The sequence below is a fragment of the Onychomys torridus genome, chromosome 16 (genome assembly GCF_903995425.1).
Source record: "Onychomys torridus chromosome 16, mOncTor1.1, whole genome shotgun sequence".
NCBI lineage: Eukaryota > Metazoa > Chordata > Mammalia > Rodentia > Cricetidae > Onychomys > Onychomys torridus.
The window spans coordinates 43,415,831-43,431,519 of record NC_050458.1 but is presented as its reverse complement, the minus strand read 5'-3'; the positions used below and the strand labels follow the sequence as shown (position 1 = coordinate 43,431,519).

The window sequence follows — 15,689 nt, the reverse complement described above, 5'->3', positions numbered from 1 at the left end:
CCAGGAGGGGCCAGCTGGAGCCAGCCACTCCTAAGGTTTCCAGGAAGGGCAGCCTTCCAGGGCTCAGCCAGGGGAGACAGTGTTGACAGCGAGTGTCAGGCAACTTGAGCTACTGGGCCGATGGGCAGCTGTCCCTTGGTCCCCAATATCATCACCATCCCAGACGCTGCCCACTGCCTCGGATCCCACCTGGGGGGGGGCTGTCTACCCATCTCCAATACAACACATGCAGACCAAAGACCAGAGATGAAGGTTATAACTCAAGGTCATGCAGGGAATTCAGCTCACAACTAGAATCCACACCTCTGAACTCCCGGGCACAGTTCTCGCATACTTCAAAGGCTGCTAGTCACAGTCTGAATCTTTGAGAGACCTGAGGGAAGATGGAATTGAACTCTGGTCCCATGAGATGAAAAGTGTCCTGATTCCAAGATAAGATGTTCTGATCACAAAACCTGGGTAGTCTAGAAAATGTGGTCTGATGGTACCACCCCTTACCCAAAACTTACGACCAACTAGAAAGGTGGGTGGTTATTCCATGGAGATTTCCCTAGCTTAGCCTCCTTATGGAGGTCTTTGGGAGTTAGAAGGAAGACCACCCAGGTGTGGTGGCCCTGGAGACCAGAAAGTCTGAGAAAACTGGCACCTCTCCCTCAGAAACCAAATCAAGTTTCAGAAAGTGCTGCCCTGGTCAGGTGAGGGACAGAGCAGCCCAGACAGAGCCTCAGCACCGAGCTCTGTCCCGGTCTAGGGTACCTCCTCCCTGGGTCTTGTGGCTCAGGTTTCAAGACCTCAGCATTCAGATTTTTCGCGGCATAAATTTGCATCCAGGACAGAGGAGAGGAAGAGTACAAGGCCAGGAAGGCCCCTAGAGTGGAGGCTGGTCAGCATCATTTTTCCCCAGCGAGAGGACATTATCCGAGATACCCAGATCGGAGCCTCGCTGCCTCCCATATGCCCTTGACGGCAGGATAATTCTCCAGTCCCTGCTGGGGGTCCCTGAGATCAGGAGGTGGCCCCTGGCAGCGGGGTCCTGGTCCGAGCACCCGGGATGCCTGCCGAGGGCCCCCTGGGCGTGCGTCCCGCCCCGCTCGGTTTAGAGGCACGGCGGGACTGAGCTGCTGAGCCGCGCGCGGAGCCGGGTGCCCCCTGGCGCCGAGCCAGGCCAGGCGGGCGTGCGCCTGGCGCGCGACACTGCAGCGCTGGTCATATGAGCAGAGAGGATGAGGAGAACACTTTTTAATCTTTTCGCACTTGCTCTGCCCGCTCAAACAGTTGCAGGATGTCGATGACAGACTTGCTCAACGCTGAGGACATCAAGAAGGCAATAGGAGCCTTTGCTGGTGAGCAGTGCACTCCCCTGCCTGGCCCTGTCCCCTTGCCCTCTTCCCGCTCCTGGGGCATCCCGCATCCCTCTGCGAAGCCTCCCCAGTTTTCTCCCGTCTACACTTCGGTCCTCATCCTCCGGGTTGGCTCCCTGGTCCTCTGCCTTCCGAGGGATGCCCTGGCTGTGCGCCCTGCCTGAGCCACACAAAGTTGAGGGCGCAGAAGGGTAGCTTCTCTGGGAGGACTCCCGGGTCAGGACTCCCAAGCCCGAAGACCAGGGTGGGAAGAAGGAAGCTCTGGGATTCTGGGGGCAGGACCCAGACTTCTCCTCTGAGAAGTGTAGAAGGGGCTGTTAAGCGGGGCTGTCTCTCCAAGAGACCCCTTTCTTCCACCTCCATTCCCAATAAGACTTTTCCTGGAAGAGAGCCCATTGGTGGAGATCCCCTCCCAGGATAGACCTGAGGGCGCAGTGACCTTTCCGCAGCAGGCACCCAGCCCTGCCCAGCCACGCGCATCACCCCTTTACTACCCCCCAGCTTCCAACTCTTTTAGGCAGTCCAGGAGAGGGGGGGCCCACTCAGCTGTGTGACCTCTACTCTGAAGGGACTCCAGCTTAGATACTGTCCCTCTCACCCATGTAGGGAAACTGAGGCTGGGATAGGATGAAAGATGTAGAAGGCCACCCACCCAGTCCAACACAATAAGAATGAGAACTGGGGTGGCATTAGATCTCAGTGCCCCACCTTGGTGTGTCAGAGATGAACAAAGGAACTTTCCTTGCTCGCCTTCCGGCTCTGGGCTGAGGGGAGACCATGGTTCTTAAGAGCCTCTGTCAGTGGGGACATCTGTCTGCTTGTTTGTTTGTTTGTTTGTTTGTTTTAGTCCCACCCCCACCCCCCTGCCTCTGGCACACACAGGAAGCTCCAGGAAGCCCCCTTCCCCTCCCAGATCACTATGATAACCCATTCACTGTGCCTCCAGCCACCTTGTCACCTTGATAATGAAACTTAACTGAGCCTTTGGAAGTCCTTCATCCCACCCCCAGTCACTGGGATGGTCTCTGAGTTTGGGCAGGACTTCTGGGTCCTCCCCTCCCCCTCCCCATGATGTGACCTTGACAGAAATGTGTTGATTTTCTGACAACAGTAGATGGCCGAGAGAAAGCTGCTCTTCTGCCCACCCTAGCATCCATTGCACGCCCAGGTGCAGCCCACCTAGCCACCACCCAAACAGGCTTCATAGAAATGCAGTTCTCTGGAGACCAAGAGTCTCTGTGAGGCTTCTTAGTGTATGTATGGGGGAGCCAAGAAGGTACGACCTTGGACCGAGCATCCTTTCCTAGCTGGGCTCCCTCTGCCCTCCTGTTCCCCACAACTGTGCAGGCGTCCTTTAACAAATGCTAGAACATCTTCCCTGATTTTCTGGGTACCCTCCCGCATCCTTCGTTAACTTCCTCCTCCCCCCAAACAGCTGCAGACTCCTTCGACCACAAAAAGTTCTTCCAGATGGTGGGTCTGAAGAAAAAGAGCCCGGATGACGTGAAGAAGGTGTTCCATATTCTGGACAAAGACAAAAGTGGCTTCATCGAGGAGGATGAGCTGGGGTAAACTGAGGTCTGGGGGGAGGAACCTGGTGCTAACTCCCCAAGTTGCCATCCTTCTGTCTGTACCCCTCATAGTAAGCAAGCTTTCCTTTGTCCCTCCAGGGCAATATCCCAGGCACCAGGGAGAGAAACCTCCTGCTTCCTGGAGGGTCAAACCCTCAGCTCAGAGAGCAGCTAACTAGGTTAAATTATAGCCACTTAATATCGCTAATGGAACGGAGTTACTTAATAATTTAATACCAATGAAGAGGCACTTATTCGGGCTGCCTCCCACCGCAGGCAAGGCAGGAGGCATTCTCCTTAGAGTGTCATTGATTTCCATGTGTCTGAAAAGCACCTTCCCCGATCTGGTCTGCAGACCCCACACCTCTGGACCAGAACTGCAGCTAAGCAACTTCTGGGCAAGCCAGGGAAGCAGAGCCAGCTCTATGGCTTCAGGGTCCTTGGAGCAAAGCACAGAGGAGAAGACAAAGCCACATTAGTGTAGAGCCCTCTGCCCCAGCCCGCCTCAGCCACCTGGCCTGTATCTGATGACCCAGCTGTGCCTTCTGTTACTTTCCAGCCAGCACTGCCTTGAATTTTGTTAGGAACAGGAGGAGGAAGGTGTTCAGAGATGCATTTTAAGTAGGAAATTCCTCAACCTGTGCTATCTCTCCTCCAAACTTTACTCCAAGGGCATCTTCTTCTAGAACCTTCTCCCACCTACCTATCTATGCCTGACAAGAACATGTATATGCATGTACAGATGCATGCTAAGTGTTCCCTATTCTTCAGGTATCGCCATCTCTAGAGAGCCTCCTAACTCCTCCCTGACCTGGGTAGGAGGCATATGCTCCCCTCTGCCTCCTCCATTGGGGTATCCGTCACTCCATCACACAAGAGGTCTGTCTGTGAGGGCTTGCCCTCCTCCTCATTTGTGAAGATGGCTTATTATAATCACCATGGTGACCCCAGTTTTTATATACTTATTGAATAAACAAAGGCAAGTGTCCCCTAAATTGGGGTCAAGCTTGCACAGAGGGTCGTCATCCACCCAACACTGACCCACTAAGGGTCAGATCAGGCTACCTGGCCAGCCTAGCTGCACACATATCCACCACCACCCTCTGCCTGTCCCAGCTTCCCCTGCCCTGCACAGATGCCAGCCCACCATCCAACAAGGTTCTGCAAGGTGACCTTGTCCTGAGTCCCTCCCATTTTCTCCCTTGTCCCCTCCAGGTCCATTCTGAAGGGCTTCTCCTCAGATGCCAGAGACTTGTCTGCTAAAGAAACAAAGACGCTTCTGGCCGCTGGAGACAAGGATGGGGATGGCAAGATTGGGGTTGAAGGTGGGTAGCTGTGACCGTGACTCTGGGAACACTGGGACTCTGGGGTGTGTGGTTGGTAAAGTTTGGGTCTGTTGGAAGGAAGAGGAGACAAAAAAAAAAAAAAAGAAAAAGAAAAAGAAAACCCATATGTCAGAGAGTCCCACTATACTGCCAAGCAGAGAAACCCTTCTCTCTCTCTCTCTCTCTCTCTCTCTCTCTCTCTCTCTCTATATATATATATATATATATATATATATATATATATATATATATATATATATATATATATATATATATATATGTTTTTTTCTCGAAATTTGAGCAACCCATGAAAAATTACTTTCCCCCCCTCTTTCCTGCTGTGGGAGAGAATGTGGGAGGGAGAATTGGAGATGTTCCCTACTTTTTTTGCCTAGGTTCTGATCCAGGATCTGCCTACACTGGCTCTGTGACCTTGGGCACTGTTTCTCCCTCTCGAATGCAAGGCTCATGTCTGTAACTAGAGGAGACAGACCCACTGATCCCCCAAGGACCCTCAGGCTCCCGTAGTATCCAGTTCCAAGGATGGAAATTCCTTATCTACTGCTCTCCTCAGCGTCTCGTCCCGGTGTCCTGTAACCTCAGATAGGTTTTTGGCTTCATTCAAACACACCATCCCATCCTTGTAGGACAGCCAGGAAAGAACAGCCAACCAGGACCCAGCTGGGAGTTAGGATATGCCCTAGAGCCTTCTGCAGCTTTGCTCAGAGTCCAGGCACAGGCCTGGTGGCCCACTACCCCACATCTTTATTCAGTCAACCTGCCTGGCATCTATGGGGCACACCCTAGAAATGCTAGTTCTCCTGTGACACATTGCAGGGGGCCAAAAGGAGGATCACAGTCTTAACCTGGTCCAGAGAGCTTGGATATAGGGTGTGGCAGGGATTTCCAATCTAGTGTGAATGTGTCTGAGCACGTGCTCTGCTACCATTGGCTTGGATGGTAGCCTTTTCAGCCGACATAAAAGAAAACTGTATTTTGGTGCCTCTAGGGTTCAGATCCCAGCCTTTCTAGGGGAGTCACATAATTATTGCGGGTCCTGGGGTTTTTATCTCTGGAGGAGTGATTATTCTTCTCTCATAGGGAACCCATGAGGTTGTGGTTGGTGTACTAATATGTAGAGTGCCTAGGACAGGAACAGACACAGCACACAGAACGAGTGCCTTTTGTGAGCCTGTTAACTAACGGAAAGGAAAATGGGTAGATTGCACCTGCACTTTAAACCCCCAGTGTCTATTTGAGAACTGAAGCAAGTACTTAGTAAATATCTGTTGCCTGAGGGGAAAGCCCAGACTTCCACACTCTGCTTCTCTTCTGCTCCTCACCACCTGTAACCTTGGGCGAATCCCCGGCCTATACCCGGGTTCTCTTGCCTGGTGCATGGGGCACACGAGCTTATCCTGGGACCTGTAAGTGGTGTGGACATAAATTGCTTTGGGACAAGTATAAGATTCTGCAATACGTGGGAAATTATCAAGGAACTTTTAGTGGAAGCAAGAATAAAGATTCTCCTGAGTTTGAGTGCAGGGAGTGCCCTGGCTTCTTTTGGGTGGCAGGAAGGAGGGGCTGAGCAGACAGTGGGGTGGGGGAGAGCCACCTAGTAGCTTGACAGCTTAGTGATTCTAGTAACAGCTGCTTTCATGCCCCCCTTCTCATCAGATCAGCTCCACCCCAAGCCCTGGCTTCCACTCCAATTCAACTTGCCCTCCATTTTTGAGATGTAGCTCAGAACCAGAGACAGGGTCTTCAAGCTGGCAGCTTCCAGGTAACCTAAATGAGGAGGAAAACCAGGACATCCCTTGACCTGGTTCCCTCCTCCCACCCCTGCTGTCTGCCATACTTGGTCTTCAAGAGCCAACTAAAATCTTCCAAAATACCCATAGGCAGTTCCCAAGGAGCTGTGTGATGCCTAGCATCAGGTGAAATAAAGATAATTAGGACAAAGGGATAGCAACATGTCCTGATGAGGAGCCGCAGCCCTGTAATCCTGAGCCGCAGCTTCATGGATAAAACACCCATGGAAACACGGGAGTACTGAAGGCAGCACCCAGTACTTAGTAAGTACCCAATGAATGGCAGCCATGAACTGTCCCTGTTAGCTACATTCTGAGTATTGCCTTGTATATACACACACAAATAATCATGCAGGCTGAGTTTGTCTTAATGAAAGGCTCGGGACAGGAGACGTATTGGTTTCCAGATATGTGTGGACTTTGGAGTATTCAGATAGCGTGGCCATGACCCTGAAAGGGTTTCAGATTTCCAGATTTGGGCTTGGGGACATTGTCTGTGCCAGGCAGAGTGGTGGTACAGGGAGCTAAGACTTAAAGGCCAAGAATCTGGAATGCTACAGGTCGGGGACTGAGCAAGCAGGGGCAGGTCCAGGCATGGTGTTGGCATCAGCAAAGGCACTGAGGCCGGAAGGGTTTGGGCAGGTTTAGAAACAAGCCAGAAACTGGTTTGCCAGGAATGAGCAAGAACGACTCTCTCAGCCTCCAGCATGTCTCAGGCTGGAGCAGGGCTCTGTGGTATTATCTCACTTTCTCCTGGGATGACAGAGGACATGCACACAGAGGAGGTGACTCAGGGAGGCCAAAGTCACGCTATGCTCAGGACTCAACCTCCAACCCCAGTTGATCTGACAGCAAAGTGAAGGCCTGGACCAAGTGTTCAGGGTCCTGGAGGAACAGGACAGCAGGGATAACAGACGGGGCTAAGGCAGCATTGAGGGCCTAGTGAAGATGGGGGTGCCCCCTCCCCCTTTGTGTAACCCAACTCGAGAGGAAGGATTGAGGATGCCAAACAAGAGTGTCATGGAAGGTGGAGCCTTTCCCTGGGACCCAGAATGTTCTGTGGCCAGAGTCTTGAGCCCCACCTACCAGCCTGAGGTTGCTTCAACTTCTGTGGGACCCAAGAAAGTCACAGTGATCCCCTGGCCTTTAGGACCAAGGCTGGATCCCCATCCCATCCCTAGGGCTCCTTTCCCTGCACGAAAGACTGTGAATCAGGACTTGGGCTCAGCTGTGCCCCTGACCCACGGTAGCAGTTGCCTTTAGCTTCCCACAGCCCTTCCTATGTGCCAGGCAGGGTTCTCCATCATCTTCTTATCTATCTGTGAGGTGGGTACTGTCATATCCCCACTTCAGAGGCAGGGCTCGAGAGGCTCAGAGGCAAGGATTTGTTTGACCCTTTGTGCCTGGGAAGAGAGGCATGGTCAAGATGAGTGTTGAGCTCTGTTTGCTGGCAGCCTGTGCGGAGTGCTGCTTGCTTCCTGGCTTGACTGCAGTTGAAGTGCAGTAAACGCCCAGCATAAGATGGTGTTAGGTGCTGACTTCCTGGCTTGCTTCTCTCCACCATCCGTGGGTGTCCCTAAAGCAGGGACTTTGCCTTCTTCTGTTCTCACCCCCAGCACCAAGAACAGGGCCTGGTGCACGGTGGGAGAACACAAGAAATTTGTTTAGTGAATGAATAAGAGAAGGGGAAAAAAGGAATGAATGAGAAGATAATAAGTGAAGGAATGAATGAGCAGATCAGTCAGTGAGGGAATGAGGGAACAGATGATTGTGTATCCTGCAAGGCTGCAGGAAGGAGCAGGCCTAACCCCAGCGTGTAGAGAGGGGCTCTGCATGCATACAGGCTTGGGGCTTGTAGCCATAGGTACTCTGAGAGTGCAGAGCCAGTCATGGCCTCTGTCCCTAGCTCTGCTTGTCTCTCTGAGGAGAATCATGTTTTACATGGTTCTCTAAGTGCCCAGCTGCAGGAAAAGAGAAGGAAAACACAGGCATAGCATCGCTCCTTCAGACTCTAGTATCTAGGGCAATTACTTCCAGGAAGTTTAAAGACATTTATAGATGTGATCGATTGCTGACGGTCACCCTAAAAGGCTGGGACCCAGCAGGGAAGAAGGGGAAACAGAAAAGGAGAGAGAGAGAGGCCACAAAGAAGGGGGAAGGGCCCTACAGTCCACTGCTGTGGCCATGAGGGCCAGACACAGATGCACATGTAGGGGGGCTCCTCCACTTCAGGCATGGATCTCAGGCTGGAGCTGGTCCTTCTGCCTCCCACCCAGAAATGTTTGCATACTTAGTGGCACTCAAATACCCACAATTCTAAAAAGTTACATAGTGATGCCGATGGTCCAGGGAATCGCAAAGAGCTAGGACTTTTCAGTAGTCCTGGAAAGCAAGGGCTGTTGCTACCCTCTTCTACAAGTGAAGCCCTGAAGCATAAGATGTGATGTAGTACAGGGTCCCTCATGAGGGCTGAGCTTGGAGGTCCTACCAGGACCCTGTGCTAGCTTCCTCACTACAGCGTATGTCCCCAGCCTGGATTTCCACACTCAATGCACAAGGAACACGGAGAAGGCAGCCTGAGGTCAGTAGCCACCCCACTTCCTGTGTGCCAGGGCGCTATAGCCAGGTCTCCCCGACCCAGCTCATTCAGAACTCACGGAGCTTCACAGCACAGCATAGCTTTGTTCTCTACACAGACAAGGAGCTTGAGCCTCTGGAAGCATAGACCCCTGCTTGGCTGTGAAGGCAAGCACGCTTCTCTTGCCCACCAAATCTTAGATTGATCTGCACACCACAGTCGTGTGTGTGTGTGTGTGTGTGTGTGTGTGTGTGTGTGTGTGTGTATGTGTGTGCTCAGTTGGGCATCCTTCCCCCTTGTGACCTTGACCCAGGGATGGCTCTGCTTGCCTTTGCTTTGGGCCAACTGCAATTCAAGTCCTGGTGTTCTGTGTTTCCGCTCCTTCGGTTGAAAATGTGCTGTTATCATTGCAGAAATGGAGCCTTTCTGCTTCCTTCTGGAAAAATCCTTAGCAGCCTACTTGTAGGGTGGGGCGGTGCAGGAGGGGATGATGGTCAGGTCATGATGGTCATGGGTGGTGAGAACCAGAACCTTTCTGTGCATAGACACTAATCCTGAGAACATCCTGGCTTTTCCACTTCCTGGACAACCATTTCCTCACCCATGAGGTTGGTGTAAAATACACAGCTCTCGGCCTTCTTGCTTTGGCTTTTATGCCACCTTGCTCCTCTCTTTAGAAGGAATCAAATCCTAATCCACACACTGAAATGAAACTGGGTATAAGACTGGAGAGCAGGGAGGGCAGGAGACCCCTGCCTCTGTGGGCCTGGATATGGGGGTGCCCATGAGGGCCAGTCCACAGACCTCAGGGGGACAGTGTCTGGTTATATCCCACTGCAACCTCACAGCAGCTGCAGGAGGTCTAGGAGACAAGGGCCACAACCCCACTGAGAGATGTGGAAACTGAAGCCCAGGGAATGTTGAGGGCCAGAGTCACGGGGCTTGCATGCCCTTGGTGGGATGTGACCTAGGTCTCCTTTCCACAGGCTTCCTCCCCAAAGCTGAGCTGGGCTTTTGGAGTTATAAATGTTTCCATGCTTAGCAATCTGCTCCTCTATTCCCGGGTGGACTTCCGCTAGCTCCGGCCTTATGCTGCGCTGGATAAGATGGAGCAAGGATGCAGCGCTACTTATGTAACCCGCCTCTTGAAAAAATGGAGCAGCAGTCAGGGCAGAACAAGACGTCCTCTCTCTGCTTATCCCTCTCCTTCCAAGGCCGAGGCTGCAGCTGGAGTCAGATGCAGGGCAGAGACACAGCCAGACTTCAGTTAGCATCCTCACAGCTGGGACCCAGCCTCAGTTTCCCCACAAATAACTCGAGGATCAGAGCCGTTGGGGACAAAATGGAATAAGATAGCTGGCAGTGTCTGGCAAAGAGCGAGTCCCCAGGAGTTGATGCCACCTCCTTGTGGTTGCCTTGCTTGACCCCGAGTGACCCCGCCTCCTCCTTCTGCGGCAGGAGAAAGTGATCCTGTCTGCGGCACCTATGTATAAGAAACCGAGCCCTGGAGCTATTTCGAGGCGAGGTGAGGTGATGAGCCGGGAGCCGGCCGGCCCTCGCAATGGTCATCAGAACAGAGGGAAGACAGGCCTTCCAGACGCTGACTCCATGAGTCTCAATTTCACTCGGGGCTGTCAGCCTTCGCTGGGCTCACCTGTCAAGAGCTTCTAAATTTGTCCGGTCCCCACAGCACCCAGGACTGGGGCAGCCCTAATTAGGCTGATTTCAGTTTCCTAAAGGACAGCAGAATGGTCAGCCCTCTGTTTGCTGCCTCCCTCCGGCCACGTTCCCTTGTGTCTCCCTCTCCTTCTGATTGGACAAGGAAGACATCAGAAAGTGTCCTCAGAGGGCCTGGGGATGGGCTTCAAACCGCAGAGTAGTGCTGTTCCTGCATAACTTACATGGGGGGGGGGGAAAGTTCTAGATTTTTCTAAAGGAACACTGTCCCTACTGATTTAGTTGTACTCGTTCTGTGTGCAAGGTAGCTCTCACATCTCATGCAGTCTTTCTCATGACCTCGGGGGTGTTCCCATTTTACAGATGAGGAGGTTGAGGTGGAGTTCTAACTTGGATCATGTCAGGAGCTTGCACCGGGTTAGCTGTTGGCTGTTCGGGTTTCCTGTGTGCTCTGCTTCCATCATGCTTGACCTTGGTTTGGGGAGTTGCTGGAAGAGGTAGTTACTCCACAGCTCCCCTGCCAGGTGTGCTGTGGAGATCCAAGGGAAGTGGCGCTAACAATCAGCAGCTTCTTCCTATGTGCCCAACCTCCTCCTATGTGCACAACCTCCTCCTGTGTGCACAACCTCCTCCTATGTGCACAACCTCCTCCTATGTGCACAACCTCCTCCTATGTGCACAACCTCCTCCTATGTGCACAACCTCCTCCTATGTGCACAACCTCCTCCTGTGTGCACAACCTCCTCCTATGTGCACAACCTCCTCCTATGTGCCGAGCATCCTTGTGGACTTCCTGCATTGCTCTTCAGGAAAGCTGTGTGAGCTGGCATGATTCCCACTTCTCAGAGCAGAACACTGAGGTTCAGAAAGGAAGCATGGTAGCCCATGGCCACCTAGCCAGGAATAATGGATCAAGACACAGGCCCAGGTCCAGGGTGGCTACAAGGTCATGGGCAGACGCCTTGGTGGAGACAGATGATGAAGACCCGCACCAGCAACGGGAGTGACAGTAACAGATGATGATGACAGGCCCCTTTGGCTGTGCCAGGTACCAGTCAGGCATCTGTGGCTTGGTGGGAGTGGCTTGAGGTATAGAAGTGGATTGATGGGAGCAGTTGCCAAGAGCCGAGAGCTTTCTCTGCAGCAGGTCTGTGAAGGGCAGCTGTCGTGCTGGCTGGACTGGAGAGCCCCGAGAAGCAGCTAGTCCCATGGGCTCTGCTTTGAAGACGAGGAAACTGAGGCAGGAGAGGCTAGCCAAACTGACAAGGAAAGGAACTGTTGTTTCCTCTCCCCCCCTGCTTCCTCCAAATGCCGAGTTAAAACATGTTTCTGAATATTCTGAAAATGTCCCTGAAAAAAAAACAAGGACATTTTTTCAGCTGGGATTGGAGGGGTGACCTCTGGCCCAGGGAACCCAGAGAATGGCGGAGCACAGGTCCCTGCCCCACCTTCCCATAACCAATTCGCATCTGAGACCCTACTTTCTAATCTGTTGACCTAGACGTTCCCAAGTCTGTGTGCTTGTCATTTGCTTTTCTTTGGGGGTGAGAGGAGACGTTTTAGAGGAGACCTTTGCCTGGAAAACGTTAGTTAATTGGCAGTTCCTAAGAATGCCGCCCCAAGGAAAACACGAACATCCTAAAGAGGTACAGTGGCCTTGCTTTATTTGTCTACAGGTCAGGGTTCTACGGGAGATAAAATTAGAATCCTGTGCTCCCTACAAAAAAAACCAGGCTTGGTGGCCTTAAGGACATCCTAGCTAATTCACAGAAGATCCTAGGGTCTGATGAACTGGGCTTTTGGAAACCTCATGGGTCCAAAACATGCTATCAAGCTCCCAAAAGCAAAGATTCCCACTCTGGTGAGCCTTCATCAATACCCCTAGTCTACTGCACCCCATCCTGGCTAGACTTTCACCCAGTCCTGTGTAAATAACATCTGATCCCAGCTCCTGAGTATGAGGTGAGCTCCTGAGGAGCAGTCAGGGGCCCATAAACCCTAGTGTGATCATAAAGCCCAGCTTCCCTCTGATAGCCCCATGTGAGCAATACTAGGAGATTTTGTGTCTTTACAGAATCTGGGCCACTGGCCTGGTCAGTAGGGCCCACACAGGAACTTTATGAAGCCAGAGGACAAATTATAGCCCCACCGCTTATTTTCTATCCAGCCCTGACTGCTTTGGCCCCCATTCTCCCATCTGTAAAATGGGAATCACCTGTGTGCCTCCCAGGGCTTGCTGAACCCTGAGGAGGACTCATAAGCAATATCATACTTCATCCCTCATCCACTCATTCAACATTCAGTTATTCTCATCTGCAGGGTACTAGGCCAGGCTAGCCTCAGGGAAAGGGGTGAACCAGGGAGACAGTGGGGGAGACGGACAAAAATAAGCAAGAAGATAAGTAAGATCTTTTCACAGTGTGCTAAGACCCCAAAGTCAATAAAAATGGGCTAATGCGACAGAGCTAGTGGTGGCGATATTTGAGCTGGGACATGTGTCACTCTATACCTAGGTTAAAGGAGGTCACAAATCTCCCCAGTAAAGAAGGAATCTGAGCGTGACTGTGGCCGGAATCCCATCTGCTGTTGTGACCATGTTAGAGCTAAACTCTAGGGCCTCAGTTTCCCCCTCAGTAAAAGGCAGGCAAGAAATGTGTCTATCCGTGGTAGTTCTAAGAATTCCATGAGGCAATACTCCCTGGATTCTGTCCATGTAAACGTTTGATGAATGTCTCACAGATCCTCAACATGGACACCACAGACAGGGTTGATAAGAGTTCGAACACTAAGATAAAGACAGCTAACAAGTATCACCCCTGCCTCAGAGCCTTCAGGCTCACTGGGCTCTTGGCTGAGAAGACAGGAGATTGACGCCTGGCCTGGGGGGAATTCTTTGAGTGTTCAATGTTTACTTACTGGAGTTCCCATTAGTGCCTCTCATCACTCAACCCAAGAGCCTTTGGAGGTTTCAAGAGCTTCACCTGCATGGACCCTCAATGGCTCCCATCTTGAGTCCCAAAGCAGACTACCACATCCAGGGACATTGCCTTAGGGACAAGAGGGTGTGGTGTCTATTTCTCAGATCTAACGTCCGAAAAGTGAGAAGCCCAGGCTTCGTGCCCTCACAGAGCCGGGACCAGGGCAGCTGCACGGGATAGCTGATGTTGCTGTTGTCAATGTGAGTTTTTTTAAGTGTTATTTATATTTGCAGAATGCTGCAGATTCAGGAAGAGTCCCTTTGCCCTCCTGCCAGCTTCCCTGGGGGTTAACAGTTATGTAGCCTCAGCACAGGGGTGACAAGGGAGTAGTGACGTACACAGATGTCCTGTACACAGACTGGACAGACAGAGTAGACTTCAGGGGTTTTCATCCGTCACTTTTCCTCCCAGGGCAGTGGCCCTGTCTCCCTCCATAGATACAGAAGGGACCGAAGCATACTAGGTCTGTTTCCAGGGAGGGCCCAAACCTCTCACTCTGTTCTCACGTCATCCCTCTGCATTGTCTAGGGGTGATAGGAATTGGCAGAACAGAATCCCAGGGGGTTCTCAGAGACGATGGATGGCACATTCCACAAGGACTTTTTGTGTCAAACAGCAGAGATGTGCAAAGAACCTGCTGGGCTCGGAGGAGCCTCTGTTTCCTCCCCTGCAGATAAGGCGGCAGTCGGAGCCGAAGAAGATACTGTCCACGAAGTGTCGAAACCAGCTGGTGCGCGGTAGACAGATCACAGGTGCTAATAGTGTTCTTCTTCTTTTGCAGAGTTCTCCACCCTGGTGGCTGAAAGCTAAGTGGCGCTGACTGCCTGGGTCTCCCACCTCGCCACCCCCAACGCCCCATCTCAGCCCTTCTCGCGGCCCTCCTGAGTTTCTGTTCAGTTTGTTTATGTTATTTTTTACTCCCCCCCCCACTCCTCTATGGCCCTTGAATGATACCATTCTTCTGGAAAATGCTGGAGAAACAATAAAGGCTGTACCAATCAGACACCGCCTGTAGGGAGGACCCAGGCCTGGTAGGGTGTTGGTTTGGCAAGTTTTTCAAAGGCAGTGGGGGTAGCCTAGAAAAGGTGTGGTAGATGGGAGGGCTGTGTCCCAATATTCCCTCCCTGTTTGATACAGATGCTCACACGGGCCACATCGTTCAATCCTTGCACCTATCCCACGAGGGAGGTGATGGAACTTCATCTTAAAGACACAGAAACTTCATTTAAAGAGAGGAAGAGAAGAATTTGAGCCCATATAGGATTACTTTATGTACCCAGATAGTCACCTTCGGGAACTGCTAGATCAAAGGCCTCAAATGACTATCAGTTGCTTTTGACTTTGCTGCGATAAAAACCCTAATGAGAGCAACTTAAGGAAAGAACAGTTTATGTCAGCTCACTCTGGGGGTGCAGTCCATCACAGCGGGAATGTCAAGGAGGCAGGAATATGTAGCAGGCCACACTGAAGCACATCACGTCCGCAAGCCGGGAAGCAGAAAGAGTGTTGGTATCCAGCTGGCTTTCTCCTTTTTATCCAGCCTGGGAGTTCAGCCCATTGGGCGATACTGCCCACATGTAAGGTGTGTCTTCCTACTTCAGGCTAATCTACACACTTCCTCATGGGCACGCCAATAGACTTATTTCCTAGACCAGTGGTTCTCAACCTTCCTAGTGCTGTGCCCTTTTAATACAGTTCCTCATGTTTTGGGGGGCCCCGAACATAAACTTATTTTTGTTGCTACTTCATAACTGTAATTTTGCTGCTGTTATGAGTTGTGCTGTAAATATCTGTGTTTTCTGATGGTCTCAGGTGACCCCTATTAAAGGGTCATTCAACCCCCAATGGGATTGTGACCCACAGGTTGAGAACTGCTGTCTTAGATGATTCTAGGTCCCACCAAGTTGACAAGATGAACCATCACAAATACCCACAAAAGTGAGCCCTTCATTGCTTACCTCTAAGAACTGCCTCCCTTCCTGCTAAACTGGTGATTGGGTCAGTCCCTCTTCCTAGTGCTGGCAGGACTCCCTAGCAGCTCAGAGCATGCACACAGCATGTGCACGCACACAGCATATGCATGCACACAGCATGTCCATGCACACAGCATGTGCACACACACAACAAGACCAGTAGAAATGGGCTCTTCCTTCCCCATCACCCACCCCAAAGGCCCAGACTCAGCTGCTCTGTTAGTCTAACGTTTCAGGAGCATATGTGTTTGCAGAGGCCTTTGCAGGATGCCCTGGAAGGTGTGCACAGTCACGACACCCCCGGATAGTCAAGGAGAGAAAGACTCAGGGAAGTTCAGTGTTTTCCTAAGGTCACACAGCAAATAAGCAACAGAACCAGGACCCCAAACCCCAAATCACCCCCAAATCCTGTTAC

The 15,689-nt window shown here is 51.7% G+C and overlaps 1 protein-coding gene across 1 annotated transcript; it reads left to right on the top strand.

The window, feature by feature from the left end:
* Positions 1 to 1,098: 1,098 nt before the first annotated feature.
* Pvalb (parvalbumin) lies at positions 1,099 to 14,304 on the top strand. Its single transcript, XM_036207557.1, has 4 exons — positions 1,099 to 1,343; positions 2,797 to 2,929; positions 4,148 to 4,257; positions 14,083 to 14,304. The coding sequence occupies exons 1-4, from the start codon at positions 1,283 to 1,285 to the stop codon at positions 14,109 to 14,111; spliced, it is 333 nt and encodes a 110-aa protein (XP_036063450.1). The 5' UTR covers positions 1,099 to 1,282; the 3' UTR covers positions 14,112 to 14,304.
* Positions 14,305 to 15,689: the final 1,385 nt, after the last annotated feature.